The sequence below is a fragment of the Venturia canescens genome, chromosome 4 (genome assembly GCF_019457755.1).
Source record: "Venturia canescens isolate UGA chromosome 4, ASM1945775v1, whole genome shotgun sequence".
NCBI lineage: Eukaryota > Metazoa > Arthropoda > Insecta > Hymenoptera > Ichneumonidae > Venturia > Venturia canescens.
The window spans coordinates 18,391,200-18,412,385 of NC_057424.1; the positions used below are offsets into that span (position 1 = coordinate 18,391,200).

A 21,186-nucleotide genomic window follows, 5' to 3' on the forward strand; every position below is an offset into this window, starting at 1 on the left:
TCCCCGCGAAGGCATCAAAAGGAGCGCACTTTGAGATTTTTACAGGCCCAAACGTACTGGCACTCTTTTAATGAGAAATCAACAACCCGTGGCACCCAGGTGTGAGGTCTGGCCGTGTGCTGGTGTTTCGCAAAACGTAAAACGTTGTTATTTCGAGTGTTACGAGTTAGCGCGTCGTAGCGTGTGTGGTTTATGCCTCGCGGATCCAAGGAATTTCTCGAGACGAAATAGAACAGGAAACTAATGCAATGGGCGAGTTTCAATGCTCCCCCTAATCCGGAGCAGCGATGCGGAAAGTTCTCCTCCCTCGCCTCGCTCTCTGATTATCCCTTTGTCGTAAAACTTAGGCGCATGCACGTTCAACGGAATGTCGAATGCGACTGGAAGCTCGAGCCTCGTTTTCTTCTGATATTTACATTTTTCCAAATTTCCTCGCACGAGTTACTCTATTTAGGGCCATTGGAGTTGAATTATTAGAGGGAAGAAGTTATTCAGCTCCGATGCGGTGAATTTGACTTCCCTCTGAAAGGCTATTCCGAGGGAACCGGGTCTCCGGAGCCTGCGAAATAAGTCGCGAGGAAACTAAAAAGTGTGCTTTATCCAGGAGGACAAAATTCGGGAAATGTCTTTGTGCGTATAAATTTTGACGAGAAAGCGAGCGCGAGATTTGTTTTACGAGATACAACCGCGGCCGCCTCGAAACTTTCGTACAGAAATATTCAGACTTGTTTGCAGGATGAATAAAAATATGGGAGAAAAAAATTGCACGAGGCAACGCGAGCGGAGGGACGACGTGGATTTTTTTAGAGAGGAAAACACACCGCACACGCGATAAAAAGCTTCCGGAAACGGGGGATGGCTCATAGCCTCGAATGGACCAAAAGATTTTTACTTCATGAATATTTCAGAGGGAATGGAAAGCGAAGCCTCCTTGCGTGTCTACATATCTCTGTGTGTGTGTGTGTGTGTGTGTGTGTGTGTGTGTGTGTGTGTGTGTGTGTGTGTGTGTGTGTGTGTGTGTGTGTGTGTGTGTGTTTTTGCCAATGTTCACTCTCGTAGAGCAATAGCCGAGAGTCCGAGACTTCGTGCATAGAGAGAGGGTTATTAAAATGTAATTTGTTCCGCGAAGCAAAGACGACGTGGTAGAGAGAGAGAGAGAGAGAGGGAAGGCCAAAAGTTCAGCGGTACGACGATGGGGGTCGATTCAAAGGGCTGACGAGAAAAAAATTTTCCTCTGATTGTGCCTCATTGCAGCGAGGCTGTGGATTTATCGATGAGAAAACAATGATGAAAATTCTCGCCCTTCAATTCGGGGGCAGGACTGTGAATTGGCGAATCCAACTGTTTTCCATTCAAGGAATCAAAGAAACGATCAAATTTCGCAAACTCCGCTCCCTTTCCCTCGCTATCGAAATCCGCTGGGAGCGCAGCGACGTCGAATCTAAAAACATCGATCAAATTCCCGAGGATTTGAAGGATTACGCAGAGAAAAAGGTGAAAAATGCTTGGAAGTTTTGATGAAAAGGAGGAAAAAAACATGCCAATTTTTGCGATAAAAATACGGTCGGAGAAATAATTAAAAAAAAAAAGGGATCCGATGTTAGAAAATCATTTTCACAGTCAACTTCCGGGAAGACAGGAAAGAACGAGGGGAGAGAGCGCCAAAAAGGTTGGTGACGTTCGGTTAATGCACCGCGAGAAGTCGCCTTCACGTAGATCGATGCACCGAGAGAAAGACAGAGAGAAAGCGAGCCCGGTGACACAGCAGTGTTGATAAACACAGGCCGACTCGTCCACCGCGACACTCCATCTTTTTCTCGTTCCCTCTCTCCTTCCTCGAACTGTTTTGTCCTCTTAGGTAGAACAAAAAACAAAATGTGGAGTTCGCAGATCCGAGTGCAAAGCAAGTGAGCGCGCAACGGAGCCGAGTGCAAAACAATTGAGCGCGCAACCGAGCCGAGTGCAAGACAAAAGAAAATAATTAAACGAATGGGAGAAAACGTTTCGTTCGTTTTTCATCATATATTTTTTGTATTTCCCATTTCGGCGTATTTTATTTAGTCGAAAAATTCATTGTTTCTCTGGACACGTAAATCCTCCGTGTGAAAAACGTAAGCGTCGTTCGCTAAATTCTCGATTGTTACGATGGAAAATTTCGTAAGATAATAAAAAGTCACGTTAAGAGGATGAATCAGTTGGTGTATCGCAACCGTGAGTGCGAGAGAGATAGTTGCAAATTTCGAAATCGAAATTCTTTGAGACAGTTTGACCGATTAAAAAAGGGCTCTGTCAGTCGATTTTTGCCATCGTTCTGCGTAGGCTGACAGAGCCTTTTTTTAATCGATCAAACTGTCTCAAAGAATTTCGATTTCGAAAATTCCAAGTGAGGTTAGTCGACTGATCCATACTCTTAAGGAGTTTCGGTACAGAAGTCTAAATATTAAGAAATTGATCAAATTTGGTGATAATGTTCTTCAACATCGAGTGCGAAAACACAAATATTTTCAAAATTTTCTTCTACCTAGTTATCGAGTAATTACGCATTAAAGCAGATTTCTTATACCCGGAATGTATACTTATATATATGTAAACGCTATGCTTATACACGTGAACTTTAGTGATCAATTACTCGATAACTGTCTAGAAGAAAAATCTTAAAAAATTTGTATAGTCAAATTTGGCACTAAAGAATATGTTCACCAAATTTTATAAAATTCTAAACTTTTTGAAATTTTTTATGTTTATAGCATGGTTTAGCATGGCAACATTGTATCGCCTGTACCGAAACTCCTTAAGGATATATTGCACAGGCGATACAATGTTGCCATGCTAAACCATGCTAAAAACATAAAAAAATTAAAAATGATCAGAATTTTATAAAATTTGGTCAACATATTCTTTAGTGCCAAATTTGACAATACAAATTTTTTAAGATTTTTCTTCTGTACAGTTATCGAGTAATTGATCACTAAAGTTCACGTGTATAAGCATAGCGTTTCCATATATATAGGTATACATTCCAGACATAAGAAATCTGCTTTAATGCGTAATTACTCGATAACTAAACAGAAGAAAATTTTGAAAAAATTTGTGTTTTCGCACTTGATGTTGAAGAACATTATCACCAAATTTGATCAATTTCTAATTATTTCAACTTTTGTATCATTCACCCTTAAACTAATAACGGTCCTTGAACCATTTGGAATAGTCGTAAAATGACAGTTGCGGAGAGAAAATAAATAGTCGTCGATGTTTCTTCAATTGTTTCTGAAATGGTGGAAGGGTTTTGAAGAAAATACATAATCGTAAGCGACAATTCATATACACGCATTTCGACACTTTATATGGTGTACGTCTACATAATTAATAAAATCGCAGAGCAAGATGAACGTACCTAGGATCAGGTAAAACGATTTTCTTGCTAGCTCTCGCGGCTGGTGTGCATTTGCTTTTCTCCATAGCCATTAGATAGCTCACGTCAGCCAGGACCGCCTCGAGGTCCGCCATCTTGGTCGGTTAGCGGATGAGCCCCGTCAGTAAGCGTTCTCGTCGTCCTCGTCCTCCTCCGCCACCTCTATCGTCTCCTTGTTTCACTAAAATCGTCCTGTCTGTCTTTATATCCCTCCACCTCGCGGGTTTACGTCGCACGCACTTGCTCCCTTCTTCGTCAACGACCGCGACGACGCCGATGGCGAGAGCTAACGAAAATACAATTTTTTTGTTGCCTCTACCACTTTCGATGCACTGTCGAAAATTTCATCCGATTCCGTTCTCCTCTTCCATTCTCTCTTTTTTATCCTCCCGATATTTTAACGAGAAAAATGCACCGTTTTTTTATCCTTCACTAAAAAGTTTCATAGCCCGCGATGAAAAAAACCGTAAAAACTGGAATGTCAATTTGACGGGTCAAAAAATGTGAAACCGTCGGAATCGAGATTCTCCAGAATTAAGTCGTTCGTTAAAATAGTTAAAGAAACATTTTTTTTTCGTACGGACAAACCTTCGACTTTCTTCAGATTGTCAAATTCTCCACATTAGCAAAAATATTGAAAATCCCACTTAACTGAAAATTACGCACACGAGAATCTAAAATCTTACGTAAATGGGAATTACGAAAGTAATATTGAAAAAAAAAAAAAAAAAAACGTTGTCCAGAAATATTACAGCACGGATAAACGGTTCACAAAAAACTAGAATGCAAGAGTGTCGGAGAGAAGTAAAAGAATGCATTTTTCTCGCTACAAATATGTGTAGGCGTTCCGATGGGTCAATCGAGCGTGTCAATCGAAAAGCGACCGAAATATAGACAACACGGGAGAGAGCAACAGTCAGTCACATATGTATATAGCTATATACATATATACACATAGAAGTACATATATACACGAGCATAAGACCGTTCGCGTAGTCATTTAGTGACGTTCAAGTGTTTCCCTCTCTTTCTCTCCTTCCCCGCTGCTTTTTTCCTCCTTTAACGCATACTGTTTATTTTTAGCAGCCCGAGAGTACGAAATCGTTTTCAAATCTCTTTCTATACATATTTTCATATATCTATGTAGATATACAAGTTGCGTGTGTGTGTGTGTGTATATATATATGTACAAACTTCCACACGGCGTAGAATTTCGTTAAAGCTCAGAGATGGAGAGAGAAAGAGAGATCGAAAGATCACGCTTGACCGCGAAAAACCGTCATGTTCCGCGTGCGTTTTCTAAGGTCAAGTAAAAGAAGCGAAAATTCAGCTTGGCTTCATTTACCCACGGACTGAGAAAGGACCGGACGTGTGAATTCTTTATCTCTTTTTTTCCACTAATTGACTTCTCTTTTTTCGCAACGATAGTTTTAACCCGTCCGTTACTGCTCGGGACGTTTTTCTACCTTTTTGCTGTCTCTCAGGGGATATGAAATATCCCTTGAGATGGACCACACGACCGGAAGTTACGAAAGAAAAGAAAAAAAAAGTTGTTTCTGATCTCCTACCACTGCGAGGCCGAGAAAAAGACAGTCAAATTCCTCGTGGGTTGAGTGATTTTTTTATTTTCGATGGAGCACTTTTATTTCGTTCTAGTTTTTGTTGTCGTTCATTCGAAATTTGTGTCGACGTCGTCTCGTCGTTCGCCTTGCGACAAATTGTTCATCTCTCAGAATCTTCCATAATTCACACTAGCCACGCGTTCACTTTGTATTATTTATTTTCTTCTAAGTCACTGCTTCGATACGGAGCCGAATGTAAGGAAAATAAAATAAAAATAAAATAAAAATATACAATAATGCAAATTCCGAATTGATGAATTCTTTTTGAAGTAACTCGTGATTAAATTCACGGTATGCACTCACGCAATCCGGCACGGTAAATCCGAAAAACACACACGACGAACATTGAAATATTTCTTTTGTTTTCGATCCTTTGTAATTACAGAATCCCCACTACATTCGTTATGTTTCGATAGCTCCAATAGTCTTAAGGTTTCACAGTGAATCGGATATTCGTTAGGACTAAGGTTGTTTATCGTTGTCGTGTTCAAACATATATGTGTATATGCATACGTTTTTCAATGACGGTGTACAACTGATAGAGCGGACGCACGAGCCCATAAACTTTTTTAACACTTGACTCTCCTCTGTTTCATTCGGAGGCGGCTCTCTCTCGTACGTTCACATAGCGCAAGGCAAAATTATTCGCCTCGCGAACACAACACAAAACACACGCACTCTGTCCGTCTCTTCGTCTGTTTTTTTTATTATCTCTTGCACTCTCACTCACGCACCGATCAAGTATTTTTTTGTTTTCTTGTTCTCCGCCCCCGGGGACGAATTCGTGCGGAAATGAGAAAGTAAAGAGTTGAGAGGCGAGCACGAGTAAAGTAAAAGAGACGGGGAGAGAGAGAGAGAGAGAGACTGAGCGATAGAGCGAGGGAGGTAGCGAGTTGATATTCCCGAATTTGCCAATTTTACGACGTAAGTATTACGAGAGCTTGATTTTATATATACACCCATAGATATATGCATATATGATTATAATATTCATGTAAATACAGAATTATTTATAATCCCCGTTGGGTCCCCACGTTATCAACGAAATTGACAGGTCACAGGGCGGGTGGATGGGCTTATCCTCAAACGAAAAAAAATTTCTCCCTTCTCCGGGAGAACCTCTGTGTCCGTGCAGTCCGCAGGCAGAACGAGGACTGGAGTTTTGCCCGCGCCCTGATTGGCGCCCCCGTCTTCCCACTCTCGTTCTCTCTTTCTCGCTTACCGTGCGTGTCTCTCTGTGTCATGCATCAACGTGTATATTTTCGTATGCGTAAGTGTATGTGATTCGCACTCCCGTTTCCCGTCACACACACCGGGGATAAGGGACTCTTACAAGAGGAGGATCCCGCACAATTTACGACAGCGAGAAGGAGATGAAGTATAAAACGCAGTGCGATTTGGCAGAGGACAGCGAATCAAAAATGGTTACAGCGTTATCTGCTGCGACGTCGAGGTACTACGAACAGAAATGAAAAAGCTTGCGTGCTAGATTGACAATGCGGAAAACTACTTTATTGGCGGAGCATAAAAATTTCTCATACAACGAATTTTTAACCGTTTTCGGAATTTCCCTCTGCCACTCTCTGCCCGCTTCGAAATAATCGACCAAGATATTTCACATACGAAAATGCGCTGTTTAGTTGTAAAATATTTTTTATTATCAAATTGCAGTTTCAATTCGAATTTCATTTAAAAAAATCAAAAGTATCGGAAAAGTCCTGATCATTTTCGAAATTTTCGTACGATGCAGAACTGCTGGATCGAAGACTCCAATAAGATCCGATGCGTCGAGCCCATATTTCGATTTCCTTGACTCGCACATCCACCGACTGTTTTTCATTAATTTCAATGCGCTTTAACCTGATGGATTGAGAATGAAATATTGGAAATACTTACGGTTTCGCAAATGCGACGGCGTTCCGTACATTTCTCAGTGAAATCGTCGTAATCCAATGGAATCGCAGCAAGAGGAATGTCGACGAGAATGAACCGGAGGACAACTCGGTAAATGTCATCTGATACATCCGTCAATCGAACAGATATTTTGAACGTGATTGATTCGCACGCCCCAAATATTCCACTTTCGGGTTGAATCGTTAAAAGCCCACAAGGCAAATCTTTCCAGTTCTTCAATTTCTCTTCCCTTTCTATCGTATGCGAAACACTCTTGTCCCACCGATAATAAATTTCTATACCGGTGGAATTAGTCATTTTTAAGGTTTCTTGTACCACCTCATTCTCCCTTTCAATAGTGAAATTTAGACTGCAGTCGAAGCCGCCTATCGACCGATTTTCCGACCACTCACCATTGTCCGTGTCTTCGCTCTGCTGTAATTTCCTTTGCTCTCATTCGTTATTATTATTATTTGGCGCGACACAATGTGCGACGTGTACATAATCATATTCATAAGTGTTTAGAAAATTCTAAAGACGTGACGAACATTTGGGCTCACTAAACCCTAAACGATTCGTGCAAATCTAGGATAATAATGATAAAAAATGTTGATTCATCGAGAGTACGTACTTTATCAATTTTGATTAAATTCGGATCGTACATGATGCCGTCTCCTAGCAATTCGATTGGGTGGATCGCAAGATTATCGCATATCACGTAGAGCTTGTCAACCTGACGCGTGTAAGCAGAGTTATAATTATAAATATTTGTCCACCTATTATACCACTTGCAATTTCTTCGTGACGTGTTCATATAAAAAAATCCCACCTGAACTCCCCGAGACTTGGGAAAAAAATATGTTATTACATGGATTTCCTCGTTCCTCTTTAGAGAAAAATAAGCAGGCCACATGGCGAAGCAATCCAGAATTATCAAGTTCTCACTGGACACGTCCTATTTTTTCAGGATAATTTAAGCATTTTACCGATGATGTGTATAGCGATGTATCTCGTATCAGATCCATTCGTTAAGCTCACATCGATGCTCATGGAATTCCAGTCGATTTCACTCATAACAAAAAACTTTCCAGCTCCGCCAAAGTTTTTTAATTTTGTCATTATAATTATTTGCTCGCCGACGAAACATTTGCTACACTCGAACTGTGCGAACGAGAGATGACCGCAAGCATTTGGCAATTTTTCTTCCCCAGAAATATCACTGCTTCCTGACTAAAAAATTCGAATTTTGACGTTATCGTGACTTTCTGTATTCCCGGATGTTTCGCCAAATAGAGATGAACGGAGAAGATTGAATTATAATTGTTTCCAGTTGCCTTACGGTTTCGCTACTGTAAACCGAGGTCGATCGCTCGCTGAAATTCCATGAATTTTCAGAGGAGTTCTCACAGGATCCGTTAACCTCGATCAACGAGAATTTATCAAAATTCTCTTTTCCGCCGTTGCACAGTTTCTCGTAAATCATCAACCGATAACTCGTTCCCCTTAATATCGGCGACTCTCTGTGAGCTCGTAAATAAATGACCGCGTCCTTTCCTGATTGTACTCTGACGACTACTCGCTCCTCGTAATCGTCCGAATCGTCGCTGGAAAAAGTTACTAGTAATCTCAGACGAATTCCTGGTGCAAGATTCTCACGATCTCCCGATCTCGATTGAAGGTTTATCGAAAATTTTGTCCTCGCCGTCAATGGGACCAGTTGAAATTTCGCCACTTTTTTGCTCACGTTCTTTATCACGATTGATTTCTGAAAACATCGTTTCATTTCATTAATCATTGAGAAAAAAACGTTTAGAATTGAGGCAAATGTTTTATTCTCATTGAGAAACGGAGTTTGCCTACTCGGTAAACTCGATGAGGTAAAAAATTTTTGAATTCTACTGTCAGAGGTCGAGCAACAAGGATAACTTTTTGTGCCTCAGTTTTTATTATGCTCCTTCGTATGTTTGATTTATTTAGTCCATTATGGGTTGACTGCACCGAAATTTCATCGTTTTTCAATTTTTTTTTCGGATGAAAAATCTCTTCGATCGTTTCAACCGATTTCACTGATATTTCGGGTACTTTGAACAAACTGTCGTCGCTCCTGATAGAGATATTTTCCGTCCAACGTTTTCTCGCCGAATCGTTCATGCGAAAATCGACTTTCCTTTTCTCTTCGTTCGGCAATAGATCGTCTGAATCGAGAAGAGCATATTTCTCGATTATCGAAGATTCCAAACGATCGTGAATGGGTCGTCTCTTGAGTCGAATCAATTCCACAGCCCTTGGATCTTGGGAGATTTTGTTGAGCCTTTTTTCGTGCTTCGCTCTCACTTCTTGAATTATTTTTTTCGTAATTTCAATCTCGCCAACAGCAATTTGGTAATTGTCGATTTGCTACGAGCCAAAATTTTCAGTCGATAAAAATCAAATTGAATTTTATAATAAAACAGAGCCCAGCGAATCTTACGAGGATTCAATCATTCATTGAGCAAGTATACAAAAATATTCAGTTTGAAGAAAACACGTGTAACACTTTCTGTTTAAACTTCAATTTATTCAACCTCAACACCCAATATTTCCAGAATAATTGGATTACCTCGGTGTGCGAATGTCCCTTGGTTCCAGAAAACGGTGAATCTCCATTTCCCGATAAAAAGAAATCTCGAAAAATCTCATGAACCAAATATTCGACACTGGCCCGTTTGGGTTTGTCATTTTCCATGGAAATATCCATTTCATCGCTGTCAATTTCTTCCGTAACCAAAAACTTTACTGCCATTTTTTCTTTTTCTTTGTTTCATCTCATGCATATTGTTTATTCGAAAACAATCATCATCGTTATTATTATTTTGTTTCCTCGTAATAGTATAAAGGAGATTAAGGTGACAATGTTATTTACAGAAGAACTAACGTGTGTAATTAAAATACTAGAATTTCCATATCGTCGACCATGGACACGATAAGGGGTTTTTTTTCTTCTTTGTTTACACATGTGAGGCTTCGCGATTAATAGCCCAAGAATCAATTTTCAGGATTGTTGAAAAAAAATAACACAGTAAGATGCGAAATTTCAAGCGAATGCTCAGTTTTTTTTATGCGCAATTTCGAGCGAGCCCTTAAACTCAGGACAATTGTTTATCCTTCGTAAAAATAGGCACATTTTTTTCGCGGTGAACATCATCAAGAGTAAGATGTAGTGGAAGAGAGACTTTCGTCAAAAAAGAATGAAAAAAAAAAGCAATATAAAGATCATAAGAAAATCAAGGGCTTTCCCGATTCGTGTATAACAAATTGGTTTCATACCGATTTTCACACAGTATTTTTATATTTCTTTCGCTTGATAACCTTCTTTCTCGGAGATCGTATTAATGTTTCCGGATTTTCTTTTTTTTCTTCAAACGACTGCAAGAAAAGCATAAGCTTGCGCCGTGAATTTCCCTTCACGGGAAATTCGAAATCTGTCTTTATATGGTAGACACAGTTTAACAAAAATTTTGAAGCCCCCGATCGTGTAATGGATCGTGAAAATACAATATATATATATATATGCATATATATATATATTTATATATAATTTCGTTTGTTTTTCTTCTTCATTACTCCCGAGCGAATATAGATCGTGTGGATGTTTTTTTTTTTTTTTTTTTTTTTTTTCATTTATTGTTTTCGGTCCTGTTATTAAGAGTATGATTGATTATTCTATAACTGTGCTTACGCATCGTTATCGATATATTTAATTAAATGTAAGAATAAAAATATATCAGCGGGTGTGTGTGTGTGTGTGTGTTAAACATTGAGACAAAGTTCTAAAACACGTAACTTATCGTTTTATTTTGTTTTTTTTTTTAAATCTTTTCTCCTGTTAAATTTTTGTTCTTCAATCTAGAGCATAGATTTTTGTCTCTTGTTGTTGTTTTTTTCTTATTCAGTGTCACATCTACGTTTTTAGTTCTTGGGGCTTTAATACGGTGAAAAAAATCACCGAATTTGACCCGACAGTTATCGGTCTCTACGTCGTACGAAGTTAACACTTACATATGTACATTCCTCGACATCCCTGCTTCGTACGACTCGTTCATGTATTTCTTTACTTTTTATCTCCTTAATGCATTATTATTTTCGCGTAGATCCGTTTTTTCGAAGATTTTCACGCAGCAGGAATTGTCTTGCTCAATTCTTCTTCTTCTTCTTCTTCTTCGTCTTCTACTTCTTCCTCAAATGTCTTGTTCTCGTTCATTTTTCACTTGTCTAACTCCAGGGCCGCGTATTGCTCCTCGTCGACCTCAGTCATCATCAAATTTCCGTCCGGTAACAACAGCACGACTCTTCTTGTACCACCTGAAATGATTTATTCGCACAGGAACGGATTCATGAATGAGATTTAGGTAACATTATTTTTTGCAATGAAATACAATGCACTAAGTGATTTCAACATTATGCAATAAGAAAACGCTATAATAAGTTAAACGTGGAATCGTTGATGGATCGTGGATTAACCAGAGCTTGTCCACTTTTGTAAGAATAAATGAAGGCAATGAGACAAAATTTGCAAAATGTATTTTACGACCGTAAACTTTTGTGATTTTCCGAGAGTAACCAGCGAAATTCGCGTTTAAATTTTTCATATAGTTTCAGATTCTAAATATAAAAAAACGATGAAATTTAAAAAAAAAAAAACATAACGGAAATTTGGGTTAATAAAAATGTGGAACTTTATAAAAGTCGTATGAGCATTGATAAAATAAACTAACCTGGAGTCGGTTCATCAGCCTGAACGACTTGCGCGACGACTTGTGCTTGGCCATCAGGATCCTCTTGAGTGGCGACATTGCCAGAGCTGCCATCCATAATGGACATGACCATTTGATTCTCGTTGTTTTCAGTCTCAGCTTCTTTGACGTAAAATTGTGGAGCAAGATTGACTTGATCGGGGATCAATTGAGCGACAGCTTCGGCGACAGCGTGATCGAGAGTGAGAACAGAGCCGTCATCGTTTTGTTGTTCGGTGGTGACGTAAACGCAGGATTGTTCGCCGTCTCCGCTGCGAGTAACGAGAAGCGTTTGTCCATCCTCCGCGTGGCCAGCGACTTGATAAACTACGCCGTCTTCACCGGTGATTGTAACGAGATTCGAAGCTTCTGATTCAGCGGCGTTTCTTCTTTCTTGATCGAATTTCTCCTCTTCGGGATTAGTAGGGGGTTGAACGGCGGTGGGAGTCGTCGTTGTTGTTTCCATCGGTTGTTCCTGAGGTTTATCGACGTTTCCGGGAAGATTGGCGCTCGTGACGATGCTCGAAGCTGTGGTTTCGGTGCTGGTTGCGGTCGTTTCCGCCAGGGAAACGTTCTCGTTAGTCGCAATAATTGGGTTATTCGTTTCGCAAGGTTCGCTGTCGTCTAGACACGGCAATTCTGTGGTGGAAACTGCGACCGCGTCTAGATTCATAGGTGTCGCTTCGTTGCTCTGTACAATGGTACCGGTTGTGCCACCGGGGCTCATTTCGACCCTCATTATACCAGCTGCATCCGTGAGCGCATCGAGAGAGGGTAAAACGAGCTCGGCATTTGTATCGACGTTCGTTGAGTTCGTGGCCTCTTTTTCCTGTAATGACGGAGCGACCGTAGTTGTGATAGAGGCTTGACTCGTGTCAATGATGCTCGTTGTTGTGCTCGGAGTTTGTGCCGCGACTTCCGGTTCTGCTTGTGTTTCCATAGGTTCTCCATCGGGTCCGATAATGCGCCCCGTCAACGGACACAGGGTGAAAGGTCTGGGTGGACTTTCTGGTTGTTTGTTAACGACGTTATCGACTTCTTGGGGTGGAATGTCCGGCTCAGCGTCACTGTTGCTACTCTCTTCCGAGCCAACCTCGTGAAATTCCATGTGTAAACTATCTCCCTCGACTAATTTGCTTTCTTTTGGCTTATTAGTGTTGTTTCCTTGGTTCAACGCAGCCGCAGCGAGGCTCGTTGGTGTTCCTGGTTGACCGGTACTCGTCAAAGGTTTTCCTCGACCTCCACGCGCTTGTGCGGCTCTCGCACCAGCCAAAAGACCACGATTTCCTGATTTAACAAGACCCACTGCTTCTTGCGCTTTTCTCTTAGCCATCAATAACTTTTGTTGCGGTGAGAGTAGCGACTGAGGCTTGCCTGCTTGATTCTTCGGTGATTGTTTCGGCACTATTGGACTCGTCACGGGTTTCTGGCTCAACGCAGATTGAGCGGTTAGTACAGTGACTTTGGGACGTATCTGCGGAGGGGCAGAAGCCTGAGGACTCGTTAGTGTTGTTCTCTCTCCCTGAGGGCTTCCGGAAACACGTTTTGTCAGTGTCTGCCTCACTAGTGGGGTCGTCGCGGCTTGAGGTCCCTTCGGAGTCGTGGCTCGGACCATTGTACGTGTCGCACCCATTCCCAACACACTCGTTGGTGTCGCACCTCTGAGTGCCGGCCTGGATAATAAGCCGCGTGAAGCATCTTGGTTACGTTGAATCGCTCCAGTGTTCGGACGTATCGTCGTTGTCGTGCTTGTCTGAAGCCTCGGTGATATACCAACTCCAGGAGCCGGAACAGCCGTAACCACGTGAATTTGTTGTATCTGTTGATTAACATCCGGTTTAGGTTGAATTTTAATAGGCTCCGGTTTTTGTTGCATCACGAGACCGCCTCTCGACTGGGCGGTTGGTGCTTTTGTCACATTCTTCGTTACGACCTTCATTTGTGTTACGACTTGACTTCCATCGGGTTTTTGTACGACTTTGACAGGCGTTATTGAATTTGCTTGTGACGTCGCCAATATTTGCTTCCTTACAACGGTATTAATTGTGTCCGTTCGGTTTTGGACCATCAATACACCCTGAGGACTCGCCGATGTCGCTCCTTTGACCGCCAGTTTCGCACCAGGCGATGAATCCAATTTTATTATACCATCTTTTCGTGACATTACGTAAACTCCCGATGTCAAATTCGGCATCTGCTTCGGATCCACCTTTACCACACCTTTCGCATTTGCTACCAGAACTGGACTTTGACCCATTTTTGGAGCCTCCGGCGATTGAAGTCCCAATGACGACGCCAAATCTCCTCCGCCTGAAACTACTCGGTTCGAACCATTCGACTGCACGTTCGCACGATTGAAGGCCCTCTGTATTACGTCACTGCGGCCCATTATTCGATCCTCCTCCGATTCGGCTGTCCAATCATCGTCACTGCCAGTCTCACCCTTTACTCTCTTCGGTGCACTGCTTCCCGCATCCTCTGAATCACTCTCCGAAAATTCCATGCGTCGTTTGCCCAAAACTGGTGAGAAAAGTTGTTTTTCCTTAGAGCGATTTTCCAATATTTTTCCACTATTACGTTGTTTTTACAACTTAACAAAACTTTGTCTCAATTTTTTTTTTTTTTTACAAGGGAAGATCAATTTTTGCGTGTTTTCAATGATAATTTCGATCTTACCATCGTGATCTTCGTCCTTCATCGAGCCACACCACTGCTTCACTTGATCCAGTGCCTTTGACTTGCTCGAGCGCATCGGCCTTCTGCGAAATAAACCATTTTTTTTTCTTTTCATGCTAATTACATGCCACGGCAAACAAAATTCTATTCGTTGAACTTATTGTTCCAAAATGATTTACTTTAAATGAATCTATATTTCGAATAAATGGAATACAAATTACGCACGTCGTTTGAGCCGCTGAGCTTGGACCGGCTTTGCTAGTTTCAGTTTTGAGGAGCGTCTTGGAAACAATGTTACGTGCTGCTACAGCTGCCTTTGCATTTTGTTGCGCCTGTTGTTGAGCTTTTATTTCTTTTTGTTTGGCGAGATTCCTCTCAAACTCCTCGAGCAAAAATTTGCATGTCCCAACTGTTTCGGCCGGTTCCCATGTGTTGTGCTCACTGGAAGGAAAAGTTTGTCAGTAAATCAGGATTTTTATAACTGATATAAACAGTAAGATTATACTCGAGAAAAAATATTTTTAAAAAATGCAAGTTCTTACTAGCTGAAACCCTCCCATTTCAATAAATATTCGGAACATCGTTTTTTCGTGTTGTATCGCTTGGCCAAAATTTTTTCTACGACATATTCTGTGTCGCTGGGTTCGCCATCGTCTTGTCCAGCAACCTTGCCCGGTTTTACCTTTGAGAAAAGAAAATCAGTCGTTATTTGGTGCACCACAAAATTTTCCCTGCGTTTTGGATATCTTGTTAATTTTTTAAATAAAAATTTGCTTAATATTTCGAAGCTTTTTTTAAACTCGTTCACCTTCGGCCTAATTGTGGGCTTCGCTCTGACTTTGTCCTTGAGCTCTCCAGCATTTTCTCCAGTTTTTAGATTCTTCAATTCTGTTGGTTTCAAGGGTTCTTTTCTTGACTCATTTTTAGCCTCTTCGGGTTGCCCATTTCTTATTACTTTGCGAACAATTATTTTTCCACCTGAAAATGATAAAAGCACATCATGAATATTCAATCGTTTCGTTCAATGATTCTACGAATGGCGAATCCGATTATTAAATGTCGATTCACATCATGAATTCGCATCTTCAAATTGTTAGATCAAGTTGAACTCAGATTTTTTTATAATTATTTCTGTCATTCCAATTACTACACTTTGAACCTTGACGTAATTAATTGTAGCAAGTGAAGATTTTCAAAATCCAAATTTCACCTTCATTAGTTGAATTCATCTGTGCCTGAGGACGAGGACTGTCATGCATTTTTGTGTTGCTTATTTTGCTGAATGTTTGTATTGTTCTGCCAGCAGTGACCCAGGCATCTCTAATGTGGACGTCCATTTTACACCATTTTTGATAAAGCTTCCAAGAATTCGCTGAATCTTTGTCACCCCCTTCAAGCTGTATCTGTAAGTCTTTCCACAACAGAAAGGCCCATACTTGTGCCTTCTGTTCGTGCTGCTCAATTGGAGAGATAAAAAATTAACAAATAGATTTAACACGTACTGTCGTAATCTTAGATATATATTTTTGGATTTGTTTCGCATCACCAAATTCACAATGAATGCTTTTATTTCTAAGAAATAAGAAAGTAAATATTTCTAAGAAAATGCATTTATAGTTTTTGATTGTATCTTTGACTGAGGTATTATAAATATTTGATCCTTTCATAAATCATCTTACATTCGCATTTTCACGGAAATGTGACACTTCAGAGCAGGCCCCTTCTCTGTTGCGATGCTCCTGAAATGCTTCGACAAAGTGGAATACCGAATGGCATTTTCCACAAACCAGAATATCCAGTCTACCCATTTCTTCTTGAGCAGCTTTAAAAAAAGAGAAAAAAGTTCATAAATTTGCCTACTAGTCGTGGCAAAGATTTCACAACGATTCTAGCAATGTCGTGAACGGAGTCTATTTGTAATCCAGAGCAATAATTTGCACCATAAAATTATGAACTATCAGAAATTAAAAAAAAATGGTAAAAAATTAGTAATGGAAACATTGTAGTGAACTTCCTTCATTAAATAATTATTACAATGAATATTCTTGTCATCAAATTTTCTGTAGGAATACAAAGAATGTAATGCAGCGACTACGAAAGTCTCAATCATCGGAAGCTTTTCCAAGTAATGCTATACACTTCCATATGCAACAATGTTGCTTTGAAGAATTTAAGAGGAATTGGTAACTTGAAAAATTTCATCAGATTACCTCTTATTGTGGCTGGATTATTGTTGATGGCCGTAGACGGGCCATCGTCGGCTTCCATTGTGGCCGCAATGTTTCAAAATTTTAGTCAATTCGGCTGTAGAAAAAAAGAGGACAAAAAATTATGAGTGTTTTTTTTGCAAAGAACAAAGTAACAGAGGCAAAAATATATTTCTCTGCGCTATTGAGTCTTCATTTCATCACATAGGGGTTTAAAAAGATTAAGTGAAATTATAGTAGTGACAGCGTTAACGAAATGTTATATTGTCCAAATTTCATATATTCTCGACAAAAAAACCGCGCGATAAGTCTGAAACACGCTGTACAGGTGATTGGCAATAAAAAGCAGTAGCGTACATTGCCAAAATGAAAAAAAGTTACGCGAAAATATGGCTTAATGGAACAATTCGAGTATCAGAAATAAAACACGGAAAAATAACGAATTCTCACTGTTGCGTGGGTGAAAACCGGGAGGAAAGCGTCGGTTTTTCGTAGTTTCGCAACTATATCGTCGCGGAATGACCGAAGCGCGTCGATTGTTTTTTTTCTGCTCTCTCTTTTTCCGTTTTTTACCCAAAATTCACGATATGTCTATAAAATGTTCAATAACGCGCTTAAACCGAAACATTTCCATTGCCGCCTTATTTATCGTTCCTTGTATGTCTTCCGCGTCGAGAAAACTATCTTTTTCTCAACTCTTTTTATCCTTTTTTTTGTCTCCCAACTAGATCTAGGGTCTATATGTCGCGCCGCACGATGGAGAGTACAAGCCGTATATTCTCGTCGTCAAGATGGCTCTCTACCACGAACCAAAAAGAAAAGGAAAAAAACGAGCCTACATCGCGCGGCCCATTCGCAAAGTCGCAAACACCGTGCACTTCCTGTTTTTTCTCTTATTTTTTTTTTTTATTTGGTTCTTTTCTCCATACTCCTTGTACACTCACGCACAAACATATACACGCACACACAAGCAATCCTGAAGTTCCGTAATATTTGAGCAAAAGTATGACAAAAAGAACGAGAGAAGATTCTTCGCAGCGTGGATAATGTCGCAGAATTTTCGGCGCTCGATTGTTGCAAAACTTACTGGACGAATATATGTTTAATAGGGCCGAGAATGTCCGGCCTGTCGGAAACTTTTGCGAAGATTTTCTCACAGGAGAACCGGGAGAGAGAGAGGATATGTGTAAAATTTTATTTCGCCAATACAGACACACGGGAGGAATGAAAACAGAGCGGATAACGCGGCGCGGCGTCCTGTCGACAGTAGCGCCACCAACACTCGCCACGGCGACACTACGGCAACCCTGTACAACGTTTTTTTTTGGCGGGAGATAGTGTAACCTTTTATTTCATTGCTCATTTCTATTTATTGATCCATTCATTTCTAATTCTCCTCAATGCATAGTTTCTTCTTAATTTATCATTCAATTGAAACTGATTTCTATCTTTTCATTTAGTTTTTGAAGATTCTTGGGAAGCTCGTTCGTCTGGGTTCGAACTTCCCGCGTGACTCCACCTTCTCCGGAAACTGCCGGTGCATTTGGTAAAAATGAATTTAACAGCTCGTTATCGTGTTATAATCATTGGTACGAAGTACCAAATATTTTTAGATACTCTGACCGATCCTTCGTACAGAAATACAAATTAATAAGAAATTCTCAATGTAACACAATCTTTTTGTTTTCCCCCTCCCCCCCACCCCCCCCGATCCTCCGTCACCGAGGAAGCGTCGTCGGAAGGGTGTTATTTTAATTTGGGTAATAATTTTCAGGAGGTTGGACAGGCTGATGTTCTCAATTTTCTTAAGGGGGTATATCGGGTATATGTATATCTAATCATCATCGTCGTTCACGTAGTCGTAGGTTGTCGTAGGGCTCGTAGAGCAGTAATTTGCGCTAATAGCAAAAGAGGTTATTTATTCATATTATCCATTGTCAGTTTCAAAGTTTCATTTCAACTTTGAAGAATCTGGATTAGAAATCATTTGTTTTGATTTAATTTAAGGATTGTGAATTTTAAGATTAGAATTTCATTAACAAATATCTAAGGATAAAAATGGCAGACGATGAAGGTGGAAAAGAATATCGATGGGAGACCGGTTACGAAAAAACATGGTGAGAGGCTATGTTTTTATTACATTTATTTGCTATGACATTTACAACAATATCGTTGCAAATGTGTTTGATTCGAGAAACATGTAGGATAAATATAAATCGTTTTCATAGTTATCATCTTCGTTTTTTGTAATAATTTCATTACTACTATTTTTGATGTAATTTAATATAATGTATGACACTCCAGGGAAGCGATAAAAGAAGACGATCATGGAATGTTGGATGGATCTGTAGCAGATATAATTCACAAGGCAAAGAGAAAACGCCAGTTAGAAAAAGTTGGTGGTGCACGATTAGGAATGATGAGACACCTTTATATTATCCTCGATGCTTCAGAATCCATGTCCAATCAAGATTTAAAACCAACACGTCTAATGTGCACAATCAAAGTACAAAAACTATCATAAATACAGCTGTTATTACAAAAATTAAGAAGTTGCTTTTCTTAGAACAACAATTTTACTTAATTGAGGAAACAATTTGTTTTTCAGCTCTTAGAAGACTTCATAGAAGAATTTTTCTATCAAAATCCAATAAGTCAACTTGGGATAATATTGACTAGAAATAAGAGAGCAGAAAAAGTCAGTGATTTATCTGGAAACTCAAAGAAACATGGGCAGGTTAGCCATATCAAATATTTCAAATTGTTTTTCTGCTTTTTGATGTTTCATTTTGTATTGATTTCCAAAATTTGGAATTTCTAAATTTTACATTTTATTGAATTACCTGTCAGTCGGTGATGCTCAACCCAATGTTATTTACACCCTGTTTTCTAGGAAATAAAAAGTTTACTGCATACCACCTTAACTGGAGAGCCCAGTCTTCAGAATTCACTGGAACTTGCTCTAAAATCCTTACGTGTACTTCCAGCTCATTCGAGCAGAGAGATTTTGATTATTATGGGCTCTCTCACAACGTGCGATCCTGGGGATATAAACGAAACTATACAGGTGAAATTTCCTTGCTTTGTTGAAAAAAGTTCGAGTGTTTTGAGTCGGTTGAGAAGAACTTTCGGTCTGATGATTTTCAATAAATTGTAAAACAACTCATATTTCTATTGAGAAGAAATTTATCTTGCGCCGTAAACTGTATAAATTGATGAAAAAATATTTCCATGACATCAGGAAGTAAAGAAAACTTTTTCATACAGAATTTGAAGACCGACGGTGTGAGATGTAGCGTGATAGGTTTGGCAGCGGAATTGCATGTGAGCAAACGATTAGCCACAGCAACAGGAGGTGACCACGGTGTTGCGTTGGATGACAAACATTTTAAAGAGCAATTACAAGCTCATATAGATCCCCCACCAGCGGCTACGAGGTTGGACGCCGCTCTCGTAAAAATGGGATTTCCTCATCATTCTCTTCAAACGACCGCAGCCGAAACGACAATGAGCGTCTGCATGTGGTAAATATGCGATTACGGTTGTTGCAAGAATTTGCACAATATTTACACAGCTTTTCATAACGAGTTTAATTTTGTTAAATTTCTGTTGATTCTCATTGGCACAATATTGATAAAAAAAAACTGTCATTTTTGATCTCAGATAAAAAAAGAATCTGAGCATCCATTGAGAACTCGTTAAATGTTTTTACAGTCACGCTGACAGCGTCGACGACTCTTCAAAATTGACGAGCGCCGGATATCTGTGTCCCCAATGTTTGAGCAAACACTGTGAACTTCCAGTTGAATGTCGAGCATGCGGTTTGACTCTCGTCTCGGCTCCGCACTTGACCAGATCGTATCATTATTTATTCCCAGTCGAGCATTTTCGTGAAGATCAAAATACCGGGCAGGTCACCTGTTGCTACGGCTGCCAAAAGGATATGACAGTCGAAAAAAAAGTAAGGCATTTTAAATGATTTTCTAATTTATTCGAACTGGTCATTTGAAACGGTCAATCAAACAGTTAACCGATGTTACAGAATGGGAACTCATTCAATTTTTCCATAACGATCTCACGCAACATCGACTTCGTTCTCTCTGTAAATTGCTTTCAGCTCTAATGGATTTTCTTATTCCCAGGTGTACGTGTGTAACAAATGCACCCAAACGTTTTGCCTCGATTGCGAAATATTTATTCACGACTCTCTTCACACGTGTCCCGGATGCGCCACGAATCCGGCGAGTTTTCTAAAACCAGGTGAATTTCCCACGACATGAAATATAAAGCAGGATAAACTATTGGATCGACTGATTCATTTCCCATTAGTACAATGAAGCCCCATTCTTCAAGGTAGCTTTATTTTTCTATAAATTATTCTTCCAATAAATTTTTCTATCTCTTTCATAATAAGAAAATTGTGAATGATTTTCACACAACTACCACGATATTTACCTCATGTAAAATACATCGATTCGTTGTATATAATTGTATATAATAAAACATTTTCTATATTTACTATTCAGCATTTCACCCAATGAGTGCAAAGTTAAATAATCGTTACGAATAGCCAACTAATTATGCATACAGTTTTGTCGTTTAAA

At 39.8% G+C, this 21,186-nt stretch overlaps 4 protein-coding genes across 12 annotated transcripts in view; 1 reads left to right on the top strand and 3 right to left on the bottom strand.

Moving 5' to 3' along the window:
• Positions 1 to 7,096, bottom strand: part of LOC122409008 (G protein-coupled receptor kinase 1) — a 27,051-nt gene extending 19,955 nt beyond the window's left edge. Inside the window, exons 1-2 of one of the 7 annotated variants that reach the window (XM_043416187.1) lie at positions 4,981 to 6,193; positions 3,395 to 3,698 (exon numbers count right to left, since the gene is read on the bottom strand). In XM_043416187.1, the coding sequence (XP_043272122.1) occupies positions 3,395 to 3,507 (113 nt within the window). In that variant the 5' untranslated portion in view covers positions 3,508 to 3,698; positions 4,981 to 6,193. Of the gene's footprint in view, positions 1 to 3,394; positions 3,845 to 4,757; positions 6,194 to 6,930 lie in introns of those variants that run through there. The other 6 variants (XM_043416192.1, XM_043416191.1, XM_043416186.1 and 3 more) reach the window with 6 other exon arrangements.
• A 390-nt stretch (positions 7,097 to 7,486) lies between these two features.
• Positions 7,487 to 9,355, bottom strand: LOC122409660 (uncharacterized). The gene is made up of 4 exons (XM_043417390.1): positions 8,788 to 9,355; positions 8,190 to 8,692; positions 7,966 to 8,146; positions 7,487 to 7,882 (listed from the first exon to the last, which is right to left on the bottom strand). The coding sequence occupies exons 1-4, from the start codon at positions 9,076 to 9,078 to the stop codon at positions 7,487 to 7,489; spliced, it is 1,371 nt and encodes a 456-aa protein (XP_043273325.1). The 5' UTR covers positions 9,079 to 9,355.
• A 108-nt stretch (positions 9,356 to 9,463) lies between these two features.
• Chro (chromator) lies at positions 9,464 to 17,808 on the bottom strand. 3 transcript variants are annotated; one of them, XM_043416183.1, is made up of 10 exons: positions 17,670 to 17,808; positions 16,586 to 16,679; positions 16,055 to 16,197; positions 15,586 to 15,829; positions 15,184 to 15,353; positions 14,918 to 15,057; positions 14,601 to 14,816; positions 14,376 to 14,458; positions 11,682 to 14,219; positions 9,464 to 11,268 (listed from the first exon to the last, which is right to left on the bottom strand). In XM_043416183.1, the coding sequence occupies exons 2-10, from the start codon at positions 16,641 to 16,643 to the stop codon at positions 11,171 to 11,173; spliced, it is 3,690 nt and encodes a 1,229-aa protein (XP_043272118.1). In that variant the 5' UTR covers positions 16,644 to 16,679; positions 17,670 to 17,808; the 3' UTR covers positions 9,464 to 11,170. The 3 variants fall into 3 exon arrangements, with proteins under 3 accessions (XP_043272118.1, XP_043272119.1, XP_043272117.1); XM_043416184.1 differs by lacking the exon at positions 17,670 to 17,808 and adding an exon at positions 17,033 to 17,630 and having other exon boundaries at positions 14,376 to 14,455; XM_043416182.1 differs by lacking the exon at positions 17,670 to 17,808 and adding an exon at positions 17,033 to 17,629.
• A 577-nt stretch (positions 17,809 to 18,385) lies between these two features.
• On the top strand, positions 18,386 to 21,100 carry Ssl1 (general transcription factor IIH subunit 2 Ssl1). The gene is made up of 7 exons (XM_043416198.1): positions 18,386 to 18,699; positions 18,887 to 19,088; positions 19,191 to 19,319; positions 19,476 to 19,649; positions 19,850 to 20,106; positions 20,297 to 20,543; positions 20,725 to 21,100. Exons 1-7 carry the CDS (start codon positions 18,641 to 18,643, stop codon positions 20,860 to 20,862), a joined length of 1,206 nt encoding a protein of 401 aa, XP_043272133.1. The 5' UTR covers positions 18,386 to 18,640; the 3' UTR covers positions 20,863 to 21,100.
• The last annotated feature ends 86 nt before the right edge of the window (positions 21,101 to 21,186 follow it).